The sequence below is a fragment of the Pseudochaenichthys georgianus genome, unplaced genomic scaffold (genome assembly GCF_902827115.2).
Source record: "Pseudochaenichthys georgianus unplaced genomic scaffold, fPseGeo1.2 scaffold_2216_arrow_ctg1, whole genome shotgun sequence".
NCBI lineage: Eukaryota > Metazoa > Chordata > Actinopteri > Perciformes > Channichthyidae > Pseudochaenichthys > Pseudochaenichthys georgianus.
Window position 1 is genome coordinate 7,706 of NW_027262854.1, and position 14,031 is coordinate 21,736.

The following is a 14,031-nucleotide window of genomic DNA, read 5'->3' on the forward strand; positions in this document are numbered from 1 at the left end:
GCTTTCAGGTGGTTTTGATTGAGTGTCCACACGCGGACGTTTAAGGACTAAAAAACGATACTTTTTTCACTTTGCTGTTAGCAAATCATTTGGCGCTCTGCTAACAGGAAGTCACTCAAGTGTCACAAAGTAATTTAGCCTATGGGTAGGTCACAAATGGAATGGGTGCTGGCCATTGGGCTAATCATATCACCTGTGTTGGCTTTATGTTTTTGGTCAAACATTTGTTTGTTTCACATTTGCATTGATGTAATCAATACTTTTTCTAATTTAATTTAATAAAAATAATAATAATAATTTTCGAAAAAACAAACAAAACACATATTTCCTGGGGGGTGCTTCAGCCCCCCCTAGCTCCCCCCTACCGCCGCCCCTGTTGCTGTCTACCCTACTATCTGGTCGCCTGGCTCTCCTTCAAAAGCCCTCAACACCCACCTGCCTAACTTATACTTTCCCATCCCCCCCTCCATCACTCCCGATTTGCATGTCAGATTTCCCCCTTGTGTGAGATCAAAGTACCTGGAGGGCTTTCCTTCAAACCGGTAAACCTTCTCACTCCAGTCATCAAGGTCGGGGGATTGAACTCGTCCGAGCACCGTCGTCGGGAGAATACCTGTCACGGGGTAAAAGACACGGGAAAGTTATTTAAAAAGCAGAGGCTTTGAAAGGAATTATTCTGAGTGGCAGAAAGATCCCTGCGGTACAACCCAATATTGAAAATTGAAGGAAAGAAAGTGGAGATAAGGTGGCGGCCACGGTTTGACAGCTCACAGCGGGATCATGTACACACATGAGAAATGCTCAAACAGTGTCTTCCAGGAAAAAGCTCAACGCTGTAATCTCGTTAGCCGTGAAATCAGCTGCCTTTAAAATGGCTCCTGCTTATGTTCCCGTCAAACCTGGGACTCGAGACGGAGTTAATTGTTTGCTTCACGGCATGTTGTGGAGCTACGTGATGGATTCGTATTAGCGGGTTAATGCACTTTCATGCGGAAAGGCCCCGGAGACGGATTCCACTAAAAATACATTTCAGAAAACCTTAGTTCCTCCAGAAAATTACAGGCGGCTGACAGATGGCATGAAACGCTAAATAAGTGATGTGGGCTGGAGCAGTCGAGCACTCAGGAGGCGGGGGGGGGGGGGGGTAGAGGAGCCCCTCGGAGACAATCCCCCCAACCGGTGGCCCTGTGATCAATGTCACATCTACAACTACAGTCAATCGAGGGTTCTGGAAAGTGAAGCCCAGAGGCGTCAAATACATTTACTCAAGTACTGTACTTTCATACCATTTGAGGTACTTGTACTTCACTTGAGTATTTATATGCTATGCTACTGTGTACTTTCACTCCACTACATGTATTTAATACCTTTAGTTACTTCACAGATCTGGATGAATGATGTGAAATCTAACCAAGTGTTGAATCAGACTTTAGTTCCACCTGGAGTAAATCCACCAGCTACCCTGCAGTCTACAAAGTACTTCAGACTAGCTGCACCTCCACCAGCTACCCTGCAGTCTACAAAGTACTTCAGACTAGCTGCCCCTTCACAGCTAACCTGCAGTCTACAAAGTACTTCGACGTAGCTGCACCTTTCACCAGGCTACCTGCAGTCTACAAAGTACTTCAGACTAGCTGCACCTTCACCAGCTACCATGCAGTCTCTGCAAAGTACTTCAGACTAGCTGCACCTTCACCAGCTACCCTGCAGTCCTACAAAGTACTTCAGACTAGCTGCAACCTCCACCAGCTACCCTGCAGTCTACAAAGTACTTCAGACTAGCTGCACCTTCACCAGCTAACCCTGCAGTCTACAAAGTACTTCAGACTAGCTGCACCTTCACCAGCTACCCTGCAGTCTACAAAGTACTTCAGACTAGCTGCACCTTCACCAGCTACCCTGCAGTCTACAAAGTACTTCAGACTAGCTGCACCTTCACCAGCTTTGAGAACACTTTCATGATCAATCATTATAAAACATATCATATATATTATTCTGAAATGGACCAATCTGCACAACGACTACTTTCACTGTCTTTCACTATATTTAGATGAGAATACTTTTCTACTTTCACTTGAGGAACATTTTGAATGCAGCACTTTTACTGTAACAGAGTATTCCTACACTGTGGTACTTCTCCTTTTACTCAAGTACAAGATCTGAGTACTTCTACTTTTACTCAAGTACAAGATCTGAGTACTACTACTGAGAAAAATAACCGTGTAGCAGAGAGGAAACAAAGGCCGGACGTACGATGATCCATCCGGGTGAAACCACTTACAAGATCTGAGTACTTCTACTTTTACTCAAGAACAAGATCTGAGTACTTCTACTTTTACTCAAGTACAAGACCTGAGTACTTCTACTTTTACTCAAGTACAAGATCTGAGTACTTCTACTTTTACTCAAGAACAAGATCTGAGTACTACTTTTACTCAAGTACAAGATCTGAGTACTTCTACTTTTACTGAAGAACAAGATCTGAGTACTTCTACTTTTACTCAAGTACAAGACCTGAGTACTTCTACTTTTACTCAAGTACAAGATCTGAGTACTTCTACTTTTACTCAAGTACAAGATCTGAGTACTTCTACTTTTACTGAAGAACAAGATCTGAGTACTTCTACTTTTACTGAAGAACAAGATCTGAGTACTTCTACTTTTACTCAAGAACAAGATCTGAGTACTACTTTTACTCAAGTACAAGATCTGAGTACTTCTACTTTTACTGAAGAACAAGATCTGAGTACTTCTACTTTTACTCAAGGACAAGATCTGAGTACTTCTACTTTTACTCAAGTACAAGACCTGAGTACTTCTACTTTTACTGAAGAACAAGATCTGAGTACTTATACTTTTACTGTCGCTACTTTCACTATATTTTGATGAGAATACTTCTATACTTTCACTTGAGGAACATTTTGAATGCAGGACTTTCCAATTCTATAGAAGTCTACGAGAAAATAACTCAACTTCAATGATTCGTTAGCTCATATTCCTGATTTAGTAAATTACAGTCCCATTTAGAGAACATCTGAAGATATGCTTTCGGGCGGGGCTACCTCGTGATAGTTTGCCACCATGGCGTTGTCCAGTTGTTAGTTGTCATTTCTACGTTATAAAACGTTAACCTCTTGTGTGGTTTTACTCAATAAAAGTTACATCACAAGGACGTCCAGCACAAAGAGAGAAAGCACCAATGATCTGTGTATTATCAATTCAAGCCGTGTCCGCCCTCTGATAGCTTTGGTCACGGACATTTGGGAACTGAACAAACTGACCAGTTCTCCTTTGAGAATTATCACGACCCAATATTGGGCATCATTTCTTTAACAATGCGACGAACCCGCCCTGACCTCCAATCCAGAACAAAACGCCACCATCTGTTGCTATCCATGCCCGCCGAATGTCCAATACGAACTCAAACGTACCTTCATAACTGTAGACGACAAAGTCGGTGTGCCCCGAGGAGTGAGGGTGGTCGTTCCGGTCACCGATCACCACCGTGAGCGTGCCGGTGGAGCTCATTGGAGGAGAGCCGCTGTCAATCATCAGAATGGGGAGGCGGTACTCCTTCTGTCGCTCGCGGTCGAAGGTCCGGAGCGCCGTGATGGCCGCGCTGCCGTTACGGAAGTCCGTCAGGTTGAAGTTTGTGGCGTCGGAGGTGAGCATGAGAAGGCGAATGGAGAACGGGCCGCCGTTGGTGGAGGTGTCCCGGTCGGGTGGCGTGGATTAGGAGGGAGGAGTCATTCATTCGGACTGCCTGAGGGGCGGCCATGTTCTCCCAAACCACAGGCGTATAGGACACCTCGAACTCCGGCCCGTTGTCGTTAATGTCGAGGACGGTTACCACCACGATGGCAGTTCCAGTCAACGGTGGACTCCCGGAGTCCGTGGCGAGCACCATGATCCTGTGCTGCGAGATCTTCTCCCGGTCCAGAGAATCGGCCACCACCACCCAACCGGACTGGTCCACCAGGAACTGATCGTAGGGGTCAGACTCTTTTGAAATACCGTAGGAACAACGTCCATTTTGTCCCGAGTCCAGATCAGAAGCTGTTACCTGAGCAACGATCGTGCCCACAGGAACGTCTTCAGACATGGCTGGAGACTCGTAGAATTGAGGGAAGAATACAGGTGCGTGGTCGTTGGAGTCTTCCACCTGCACGAGGCAGTAGGCCAGGCTGAAGAAATCAGCGTCTTCCGCCTTCAGCGTCAGATTGAACGTCCTCTCACGGGGCTTCTCGAAGTCCACCATCTTCTGGAGTTTGATCACGCCGCGCCTGTTCACTTTGTCCGTCTCCACGAAGAACTTCCTGTCCTCGTCCCCGCCGACGATGCTGAAGGTCACCACCGCGTTCTCTCCTTCGTCTCCGTCCGTGGCGGAAACTACAAGAACCTCGCTGTTCACCTCCAGGTCCTCCGTCACCTGAGCACCAAAGAGGTACATCATGTTCAGTAAAGGGAACTGAGGACGTCCACACCACCACTATGCTACATATACACACCACTACCATCATTACAAAACACTCTGCTATACAACATGTGCAATATTATTATTTTTAATAATGTTCGATAAGAATGGGAAATTACGTATCTGCCACTACCTTCTTTTGCACTTCTAAATATCTGAGTACTTCTACTTTTACTCAAGTACAAGATCTGAGTACTTCTACTTTTACTCAAGTACAAGATCTGAGTACTTCTGCTTTTACTCAAGTACAAGATCTGAGTACTTCTACTTTTACTCAAGTACAAGATCTGAGTACTTCTACTTTTACTCAAGTACAAGATCTGAGTACTTCTACTTTACTCAAGTACAAGATCTGAGTACTTCTGCTTTTACTCAAGTACACGATCTGAGTACTTCTACTTTTACTCAAGTACAAGATCTGAGTACTTCTACTTTTACTCAAGTACAAGATCTGAGTACTTCTTACTTTTACTCAAGTACAAGATCTGAGTACTTCTACTTTTACTCAAGTACAAGATCTGAGTACTTCTACTTTTACTCAAGTACAAGATCTGAGTACTTCTACTTTTACTCAAGTACAAGATCTGAGTACTTCTACTTTTACTTAAGTACAAGATCTGAGTACTTCTACTTTTACTCAAGTACAAGATCTGAGTACTTCTACTTTTACTCAAGTACAAGATCTGAGTACTTCTACTTTTACTCAAGAACAAGATCTGAGTACTTCTACTTTTACTCAAGTACAAGATCCATCTGAGTACTTCTACTTTTACTCAAGTACAAGATCTGAATACTTCTACTTTTACTCAAGTACAAATCTGAGTACTTCTATTTTTTCTCATGTACAAGATCTGAGTACTTTTACTCAAGTACAAGATCTGAGTACTTCTACTTTTACTCAAGTACAAGATCTGAGTACTTCTACTTTTACTCAAGTACAAGACCTGAGTACTTCTACTTTTACTCAAGTACAAGATCTGAGTACTTCTACTTTTACTCAAGTACAAGACCTGAGTACTTCTACTTTTACTTAAGTACAAGACCTGAGTACTTCTACTTTTACTCAAGTACAAGATCTGAGTACTTCTACTTTTACTCAAGTACAAGACCTGAGTACTTCTACTTTTACTCAAGTACAAGATCTGAGTACTTCTACTTTTACTCAAGTACAAGATCTGAGTACTTCTACTTTTACTCAAGTACAAGATCTGAGTACTTCTACTTTTACTAAGTACAAGATCTGAGTACTTCTACTTTACTCAAGAACAAGACCTGAGTACTTCTACTTTCACTTGAGGAACATTTTGAATGCAGGACTTTTACTGTAACAGAGTATTCCTATCTTATCTTATGTTTCCTTATAATCCTTAGAAGACTTTAAGCTGCCTCGTTGCAACACGTTTCTATGTAAACCCGCCTGGCCTCGCTGGACCCACCTGAGTTGTGTAGACCCTCTGAGTGAAGACAGGTGGGTGATCATTGACGTCTGAGATCATGATAGTGGCTGTTCCCGTGCCCGCCAAACCCCCTCCGTCCCTGGCCTCCACCACCACCAGATAGCGCTCCTCCACCTCGCGGTCCAGCGAGCGCAGCACCGTGGAGATGGTCCCGCTGCTGGCGTTGATGGAGAACAGGTTGAGGTTAATCTCGCTGCGGACGTTCTTGATGATGCTGTAGGTCATCATGGCGTTCTTGCCCTCGTTGGCGTCGTCCAGGTCCATGGCGCGCATCTCCATGACCGACGTGTCCGCAGGGGAATTCTCAGGCACTTGCCCGACAAAACATCCGTCGACTTCCAGCGCCGGGCACGGGAAGAAGGGCGCGTTGTCGTTGACGTCTCGGACCTCCAACAACACATCGGCAAATCCCGTGAGTCCTGCCCCTGCCTCGTCGGTGGCGAAGACGAGGAACCTCCAGGCCGCTCGCTCCTCCCGGTCCAGGCGCCGCTGGGCGTAGATTCTCCCGGTGCGTTCGTCAATAGTGAACTCTCCATCGGCGCCCTGGCCGTGGAGGGAGTAACGTAGCGCGGTCTGATCGGCTTCCTGGTCCGGATCTGTGGCCGACACCTGCAGAGGAGAGACATTGATATTATTAATAATACGTTTATTTAGTATAGGCAGAAATTAAGGTTAACATAAAACAAAACAGAGACCACGTCGAGTACCGAAAGGAACAAACATACGATTTTTAAACTTTTAATCTATGGTTTTAATTTCCTTTGCTGTATTTTATCTTTATGTTTCTAAATGAATGAAAAGCAGATTATTCTCATTTCAAAATATGAATATGAACTTTGGACACATCTTGTCATGGTTTTGGATTTTCATTTTCCACCTTTTATTTTGAAAGGTTTTCCTCCTTGTGTCTGATCCTACTTCCTGGGTGTTTCTCAATGTCAAGGAAGGATGCTCCAGAGCCACTATTTCAAGGATGCTACTTCATCGAGTGCCACCGAAGGACTGTTCCAATGTCCAGGCTTGTCCTTGGAACTCTACCGAGCCCGGCGTCCTTCGTAGCGAGACATTTCGAGGCTGCTCCGCCGACTTAAAATCCCCACAATGCTTTGCGCACGGACCAATTTCCAAATCTTTGGCGGAGATCGCGCTCCATTTAAGGCGGGGCCCCGCATACGACGCACACCTGCACACCTGTTCCACCATTCTTCGTTTTCCGAGGCTCGGAAGGATTCTTGCCTCGCTACTGAAGGAAGTGACGTCCTACCAAGGAAGCGTCCTCGACATTGAGAAACACCCCCTGTGTCTACCTTCCTGTCTTTAGCTTCCCTGGTGTGTCTGATTGTCTCATTGTGTTCACCTGTTGCCCCCCCCCCTCCTTGTGTTTCTGCCTCCCCTGCCCAGCTGTGTCTTGTCCTGCGATTACCCTTCTGTGTATTTCATCTTGTCTTCCCCTGTGCTCCTTGTCTGTGCGTCGTCTCTTCATGTCCTTGTTCCCTGATCGTCTTTGAAGTCCTTGTTCCCTGATCGTCTTTGTCCATGTTCCTGGCTGCTTGTAAGTTTGTTCTTGTCGTGCTCCTCGGTTTGGTTTATGTTAAGTCGTTTCTTGTTTTTCCTGTTTTCAGCTTTTTAATAAAGCTCGCTTCATTTGGGTCATTTCCTGACAGATGTGTCACCTCCTAATCGAACCACTGTGTGAAAAACAATCACCTCCAAAAGCACCAACACCACATTCTGTCTGAATGGATTTCATTATACGAGCAATGAAACACGGCCGCTGAACATTGACTTTCTTTGCTTTGTTCCTGCCCAGCATCGGGACACGAGCCTGGCACTGATTGCAGCACAGAGGGATTTAACAACACGGGAATAAACATTTCTCTGATGCCTCGTCCCGTTTGCCTAATTAACCTCCTGCCATCTCTCTGAGCGAGGACAGCTCTCACATCTGTCACTGCAACACTCAATGCAATTAAAAGTTCATAGACGCCAACAAAAGCCAGAAAAAAGTCGACTTTGAGCCTTTCTTTCTCCTCTTTTCTTTTCTCTCTTTGAAGCCCCCCCCCCCCCGGGTCTCCTGACAACGTGATGCACGGCGACAATATTGAAGACGAGCCGCCGGAGAGGAGGCAGGTGAAGTCAAAGAATATTCATTTCCAATTGGATTTTCCCCTCCGCTCACTATCTGCCGAATTGCATGAACACACGGGGCTGAGAGCGGCCTGCGCTCGGGGAGGAGCCGGGCGAGAGTGTGGAGAGGAGCGGAGCGTACATCAAATCAATTCCAGCAGGCGAGGGGAAGGAGACTCGGTGACACATGCCTCTCTGACGGCGATTACTTCCCTCTGCGACGCACCTCCACTTTCATAATCTGATTTAACTTGGCGGCACATGCATATTACTGTGAATTACCGGAGGTCGGTGTGACGAAAGGCGGGTGAAAGCCACTGAAGAAGAAGGTCGGCTGGCTTTCTGAAGCAGCTCCTCAGTTCCCGAGCCACTTCCTGTCAGGATTCTTTGGGTTTGTTCAATTTGATATTGTGTTAAACAATGTCCCACACATGTGTTGTGTTAGCATGAGGACACTGGATCTGTGCTGAGGTCTAGAGGCCTTCAGACTAAGGGCTGGACAGGTCGCCCAACGCTGTCTCAACGCTGCAACATGTCCAATTTTAGAAACAAAGAAGCTGGCAATCACACAAATATCTACTGAGGCCTGAATGTAGGGGTCCAGCAAGCAAACGCGCTGCAGCTTCAGAAACGATGCAGATATAAAAACCCAAAGGTTCCACATGAAGAAACATCTTCCTCTACTTGACATCACCTGCAGCGTTTAGAGGACATTCAGCAACTTGAGGAGACCAGGGGACACTAAAGAGTGACGCACACAGCTGGGACACTAAAGAGTGACGCACACAGCTGGGAGACCAGGGGACACTAAAGAGTGACGCACACATCTGGGAGACCAGGGGACACTAAAGAGTGACGCACACAGCTGGAGACCAGGGGACACTAAAGAGTGACGCACACAGCTGGGAGACCAGGGGACACTAAAGAGTGACGCACACGACTGGAGACCAGGGGACACTAAAGAGTGACGCACACGGCTGGAGACCAGGGGACACTAAAGAGTGACGCACACAGCTGGAGATCAGGGGACACTAAAGAGTGACGCACATGGCTGGAGACCAGGGGACACTAAAGAGTGACGCACACGGCTGGGAGACCAGGGGACACTAAAGAGTGACGCGCACAGCTGGGAGACCAGGGGATACTAAAGAGTGACGCACACAGCTGGGAGACCAGGGGACACTAAAGAGTGACGCACACAGCTGGGAGACCAGGGGACACTAAAGAGTGACGCACACAGCTGGGAGACCAGGGGACACTAAAGAGTGACGCACACACCTGGGAGACTAGGGGACACTAAAGAGTGACGCACACAGCTGGGAGACCAGGGGACACTAAAGAGTGATGCACACAGCTGGAGACCAGGGGACACTAAAGAGTGACGCACACACCTGGGAGACCAGGGGACACTAAAGAGTGACGCACACACCTGGGAGACTAGGGGACACTAAAGAGTGACGCATACAGCTGGGACGGTGTCTCTGTTGCAGAGTTATTCGTCACTCTTTAGTGTCCCCTAGTCTCCCAGCTGTGTGCGTCACTCTTTAGTGTCCCCTGGTCTCCCGTTCTTGCAGCGTATGATATTTGCAGCGTTTCGTTGGAAAGGCAGGTGAAAGCCACTGAAGAAGAAGGTCGACTCCTCAGTTCCCGAGCCACTTCCTGTCAGGATTCTTTGGGTTCGTTGAATGTGAGATTGTGTTAGCCAATGTCACACACATGTGATGTGTTAGCATGCGGACACTGGATCTGTGGCTCTGGGCCATCTCGCCTCTACGTTTAACGCGTGACCAATACTATTAGATTTGTCTGTTTTAAACCTGATATATTTTCACAACACGCTCCTCGGTTAAACAGTTTCACGTTGGGCTGGAGGGCCCGGTTATTTAAAGCTAAACAGCCATCTATTCATTCGACTCTTTCTGATATGTCTGACTCGTTACGGTGGGTGAAGCAAGCAGGACCCAAATGCAGATAACGCTGAAAATGCCATTAGTTCAAGGATAACGAAAAAATACTAGGACAAAACAGAACTCTCACCGGGGAACAAACAAAAGACGAACCAACACTGAACACAGGAAGAGAACAGACTAAATACAGGGAGGGGTAATCACGAGACGAGACACAGCCGGGCAGGAGAAACACAAGGGCAACAGGTGAACACAATCAGACAACGAGACACACCGGGGAAACCAACGGCAGGGGGAAAGCACAGGAAGAAGGACCAGACAAGAAACCACGAGGAAAATACCCAGAACCAGACATACAAAACGTGACATACAAGTAGTATTAAAGGCGATGTCTTCTATACATGCATGTGTCCCCGGTGTGTCCGAAAATAAAACCCTCTCTCTCTTCCTCCGTACCCACATCTCTAAAAACGGGGCTACAACGGAGCTGACCCAGATTTGCTGCGTTATGATGTAGTATGCGTGTGGCGCAGTGGGTTAGTGCTAATGCGCTGATCTTCGAATCAGAGGATAGCAAGTTCGAGTCCCACTCATACTTGCCAACCTCAGAAATCGGGAGCATTTCAAAACCACCGGGGGGGGGGGACTTTGAGTTGCGCGCGCTGCTATAGAGACGCGCTACCATGGAAACCAAACAATGGTGTAGCTGTATTAAAGTTCGAGTGGAAACAGAAGTGAGTAAATCTGATTTTGTCAGAAATCAGGAGAAATTTGACCCCGGGAGGAAACCGGGAGAGGGCAATGAAATCGGGAGTCTCCCGCGAAAATCGGGAGGGTTGGCAAGTATGGTCCCACTCAGGGCCGGCCCTCGGCATAGGCAGTATAGGCGAATGCTAAGGGCGCATCAACCCATAGGGGGCGCCGGGAAAAAAAAAAGTTAGAAATTAAAAAAGAAATTATTTTTTTAAATTTCATAACAACACGATTTCCCGATTTTGGATCAACAAAGTACATCTTATTATCTTATACTAACAGAACTACCTATATATTGCGTACAGCGCCCATAAACTATGGCACCCCCCCCCAAATCAAGTTGAACTGCCCCAGTCCCAGTAAAAACCAGAGGTTTATGTGAAATTGTTCTTTTTTTGAAATAATGGTTTTAGTGTGCAATTATAGGTTTTAATTTTGTATTTGTATTCATTTAAAATAAATCAAACTCCCAAAAAACGTACACAGCTTCTGTGTGCTTTTATAAACATTGGAATTTACTGTGTAAGCGGCCGCGGGGGGCGCCAGCTAAAATCTTGCCTAGGGCGGCAAATTGGTCCGGCCCTGGTCCCACTGCAGTCAGCGTGTCGTTGCGTCCCTGGGCAAGACACTTCTCGTCGCTTTGGATAAAAGCGTCTAACATGTCATGTAATATCTGAAATGTGGGCGGGCTTACACCCACGGCCCTATCAGAAACAATGAGACGTGTTTGGGACGTAATATGGTCTGTGTTTACATTAGCATGCTAACACTCAGAGCTAACCTGTGCTGGAGAGCATGTGTGTGAAGAAGCAGGAAGTAGAAAGGAACCCACCTTGTGGTAAACCCGAGAGAGAGAGGGTTTGAGCTCCAGACTGTTTCAGAGAGAATGTGGTTTTGAACATAATATGGCGTTTAATCACGGTAGCATTTTGCTGAGTTTCTGGGTAGAATTCTCCTGCGTAAGCTCCGCCCCCTTCTTTGTTTTCAAATGTATTTGTTAAAGCTTTAGACCCAGAATAAGGACTTTAGTAAAAGCTGAAATAGAGGGGTTTGAGGCTAGACATGTTTTGTTATATATTTGTATATATCTAAGAACTAAAATATATGCCTACAAATAGTACAATAGGAGACCTTTAAGTGCCATAGTTTACTAGACGACAGATGGCCCAACATGGCGCTGACTGACCTCCAGGAGGAAGACGGGCAGCTGAGTGAGCTCCTCGGTGACGGACGCCTGGTATTCGCTGCGGCTGAAGACGGGCGCCTCGTCGTTGCGGTTCAGCACCTGCACCACCACCAGCGTCTCGTTCTCCCACTTCCCGTCGGAGGCCACCAGGCGCAGCTCGTAGCGCTGCTCCAGCTCGAAGTCCAGCGGCTGGGCCACGAAGATAGTGCCGACCTCAGGCTCCACGTCGAAGGAACCCATCGCGTTCCCCGCCGTGATCTGGTAGCGCAGCTTAGCGTTGGCGCCTGAAGATTCAAGATTCAGAGTGTTAGGAACAATAAGCCCTTGAGCTTCAGCCTCTGATCCATGTGTCTGGGATCCTCTCCAGAAGGGAGTCATCACATACAGAGACTAGTTCCTGAGCAGTGTCCTTCATGCTGATATCCAAGAGAGGGAGTCACACAAGATGGAGGAACACCGCTTCTTGAGTTTTTTTCTCAAAATGTTTTTTTTTTTCTGAAAATATCAACATTCTGACTTTTTCTCAAGATCTAAAAATGTTCTGTCTATTTCTTAAATTTTTTTGCTCAAATGTATGTATTTTTCTCAAACTCTAAAAATTCAGACATTTTTCAAAATCTCAAAAATCAGACTTTTTCCTCAAAATCTCAAAAGTATGTATTTTTCTCAAAATTCAGACTTTTTTTGTATTTTCTTCCCTAAAAATTCAGACTTTTCCTCAAAATCTAAAATGTCAGATTTTTTTCTCAAAACGTACACACACACACACACACACACACACACACATCCAGATGCATGTTGGGAGCCCAGAGGCAGGTCTGAGCACCAAGGAGACTTTAGGAGACAAACACCATCTGCAGAGACATGGAGGACCTTCATTACCACACCGGAGTGTGTGTGTGTGTGTGTGTGTGTGTGTGTGTGTGTGTGTGTGTGTGTGTGTGTGTGTGTGAGAGGGGAAAAAGCTTAAGTGCACCGGTCCGTCACAGCCTCTGAGCACGATCTGTCGTGACACTGGGAGTGTGTGTGTGTAAGTGTGTGTGAGGGGAGTAGCTCCAGCGGTTTGGTGCCTCAGGCTGCCTCCCTAATGATCAGACTGGCCATATGGTGTTTCCACACACACACACACACACACGATTCGCTGCAGGAGGCGCAGGTTTGAGATTAAGGTCAGACGTGCTCCTTGTGAGGAGCGCCTGCGGGGGAAGTCGTCCCTGAGCGCTGACTTGCAGGTCGACACTCTGAAGGACTCGCACTCGTCACTGGAGGAAAGTTTCATTTCCATTTAACACCGCCGCATTAGAAAAGATATCTAATGCTTGTGGCCTCGGGTGGCTGCAGGAGATACTGTCGCCTTTTAAATTCACTCGGCAGAAATCCTGTTGATGGAAGTGGAACATTTTGGGATAAATGTTCGTATTATTATTACAAATAAATGCCTTCAGTGACTAATTTGGTTCATTAAAAAGTGTAAAACAGTCAAAAAGACGTATAAGGAAATATCATAATAAGAAAGACACAAAAAGGATAAATCTGCAGACACTCAGATAGTTATTAAATAAAGTCCTGAATGTGGATTCGGGATGTTTTCGTGCCACTATTCGGAAAGGAAACACGTGATGGCAGAAATCTCGACACTAATAAGTGAATGAAAACACGTGCCTCTGGCGTCTCGTAAACTCTCACACGCTGACTCGGCAGCTTTTGCAAAAATAACGGAAACACCCCCTTGTGTTGAGGGGTGTTTGTTAATCGCCACGGGGACACCCTGAGACACAACCGGGGATAGCGCGTTAGCAGTTTGCTACGTAGCGTTTCTTCACCGCGTGTTCGGCGTCTTCCTGAAGCGACGGCTGCACATTAAACACACTGAAGCGCTGATTCGCAGAGAGAGATCAAACAGCACCTGTTAGCACGTTAGCTACATGTTAGCACGTTAGCTACATGTTAGCACGTTAGCTACATGTTAGCATGTTAGCTCCAGAGAGTAGCGACTTTAAATTACTGAGTGTTTCCATGTAATGCTAATTTACATTTCTACTCCCTTACACTGACAGGGGAAATAGAGGGGGGGGGTCGCTTGTTTTGTTGTTCTCAGATTTGTTTGCTTCTTGGTTAGAAACGGAG

General features: G+C 46.4%; 1 protein-coding gene across 1 annotated transcript; it reads right to left on the reverse strand.

The window, feature by feature from the left end:
* Nucleotides 1-523: 523 nt before the first annotated feature.
* LOC117441948 (putative neural-cadherin 2) lies at nt 524-13,183 on the reverse strand. Its single transcript, XM_034077958.2, has 5 exons — nt 13,081-13,183; nt 11,905-12,188; nt 5,911-6,540; nt 3,432-4,429; nt 524-613 (listed from the first exon to the last, which is right to left on the reverse strand). The coding sequence occupies exons 1-4, from the start codon at nt 13,181-13,183 to the stop codon at nt 3,626-3,628; spliced, it is 1,821 nt and encodes a 606-aa protein (XP_033933849.1). The 3' UTR covers nt 524-613; nt 3,432-3,625.
* Between the last annotated feature and the right edge of the window lie 848 nt (nt 13,184-14,031).

Coding starts and splice junctions, on each gene's coding strand:
- LOC117441948 (XM_034077958.2), bottom strand. CDS start 13,183: ATGAAACTTTCCTCCAGTGACGAGTGCGAGTCCTTCAGAGTGTCGACC. Junction 12,189..13,080: donor GCGCTCCTCACAAGGAGCAC/GTCTGACCTTAA, acceptor TTGAATCTTCAG/GCGCCAACGCTAAGCTGCGC. Junction 4,430..5,910: donor AGAGGGTCTACACAACTCAG/GTGGGTCCAGCG, acceptor TTTGGTGCTCAG/GTGACGGAGGACCTGGAGGT.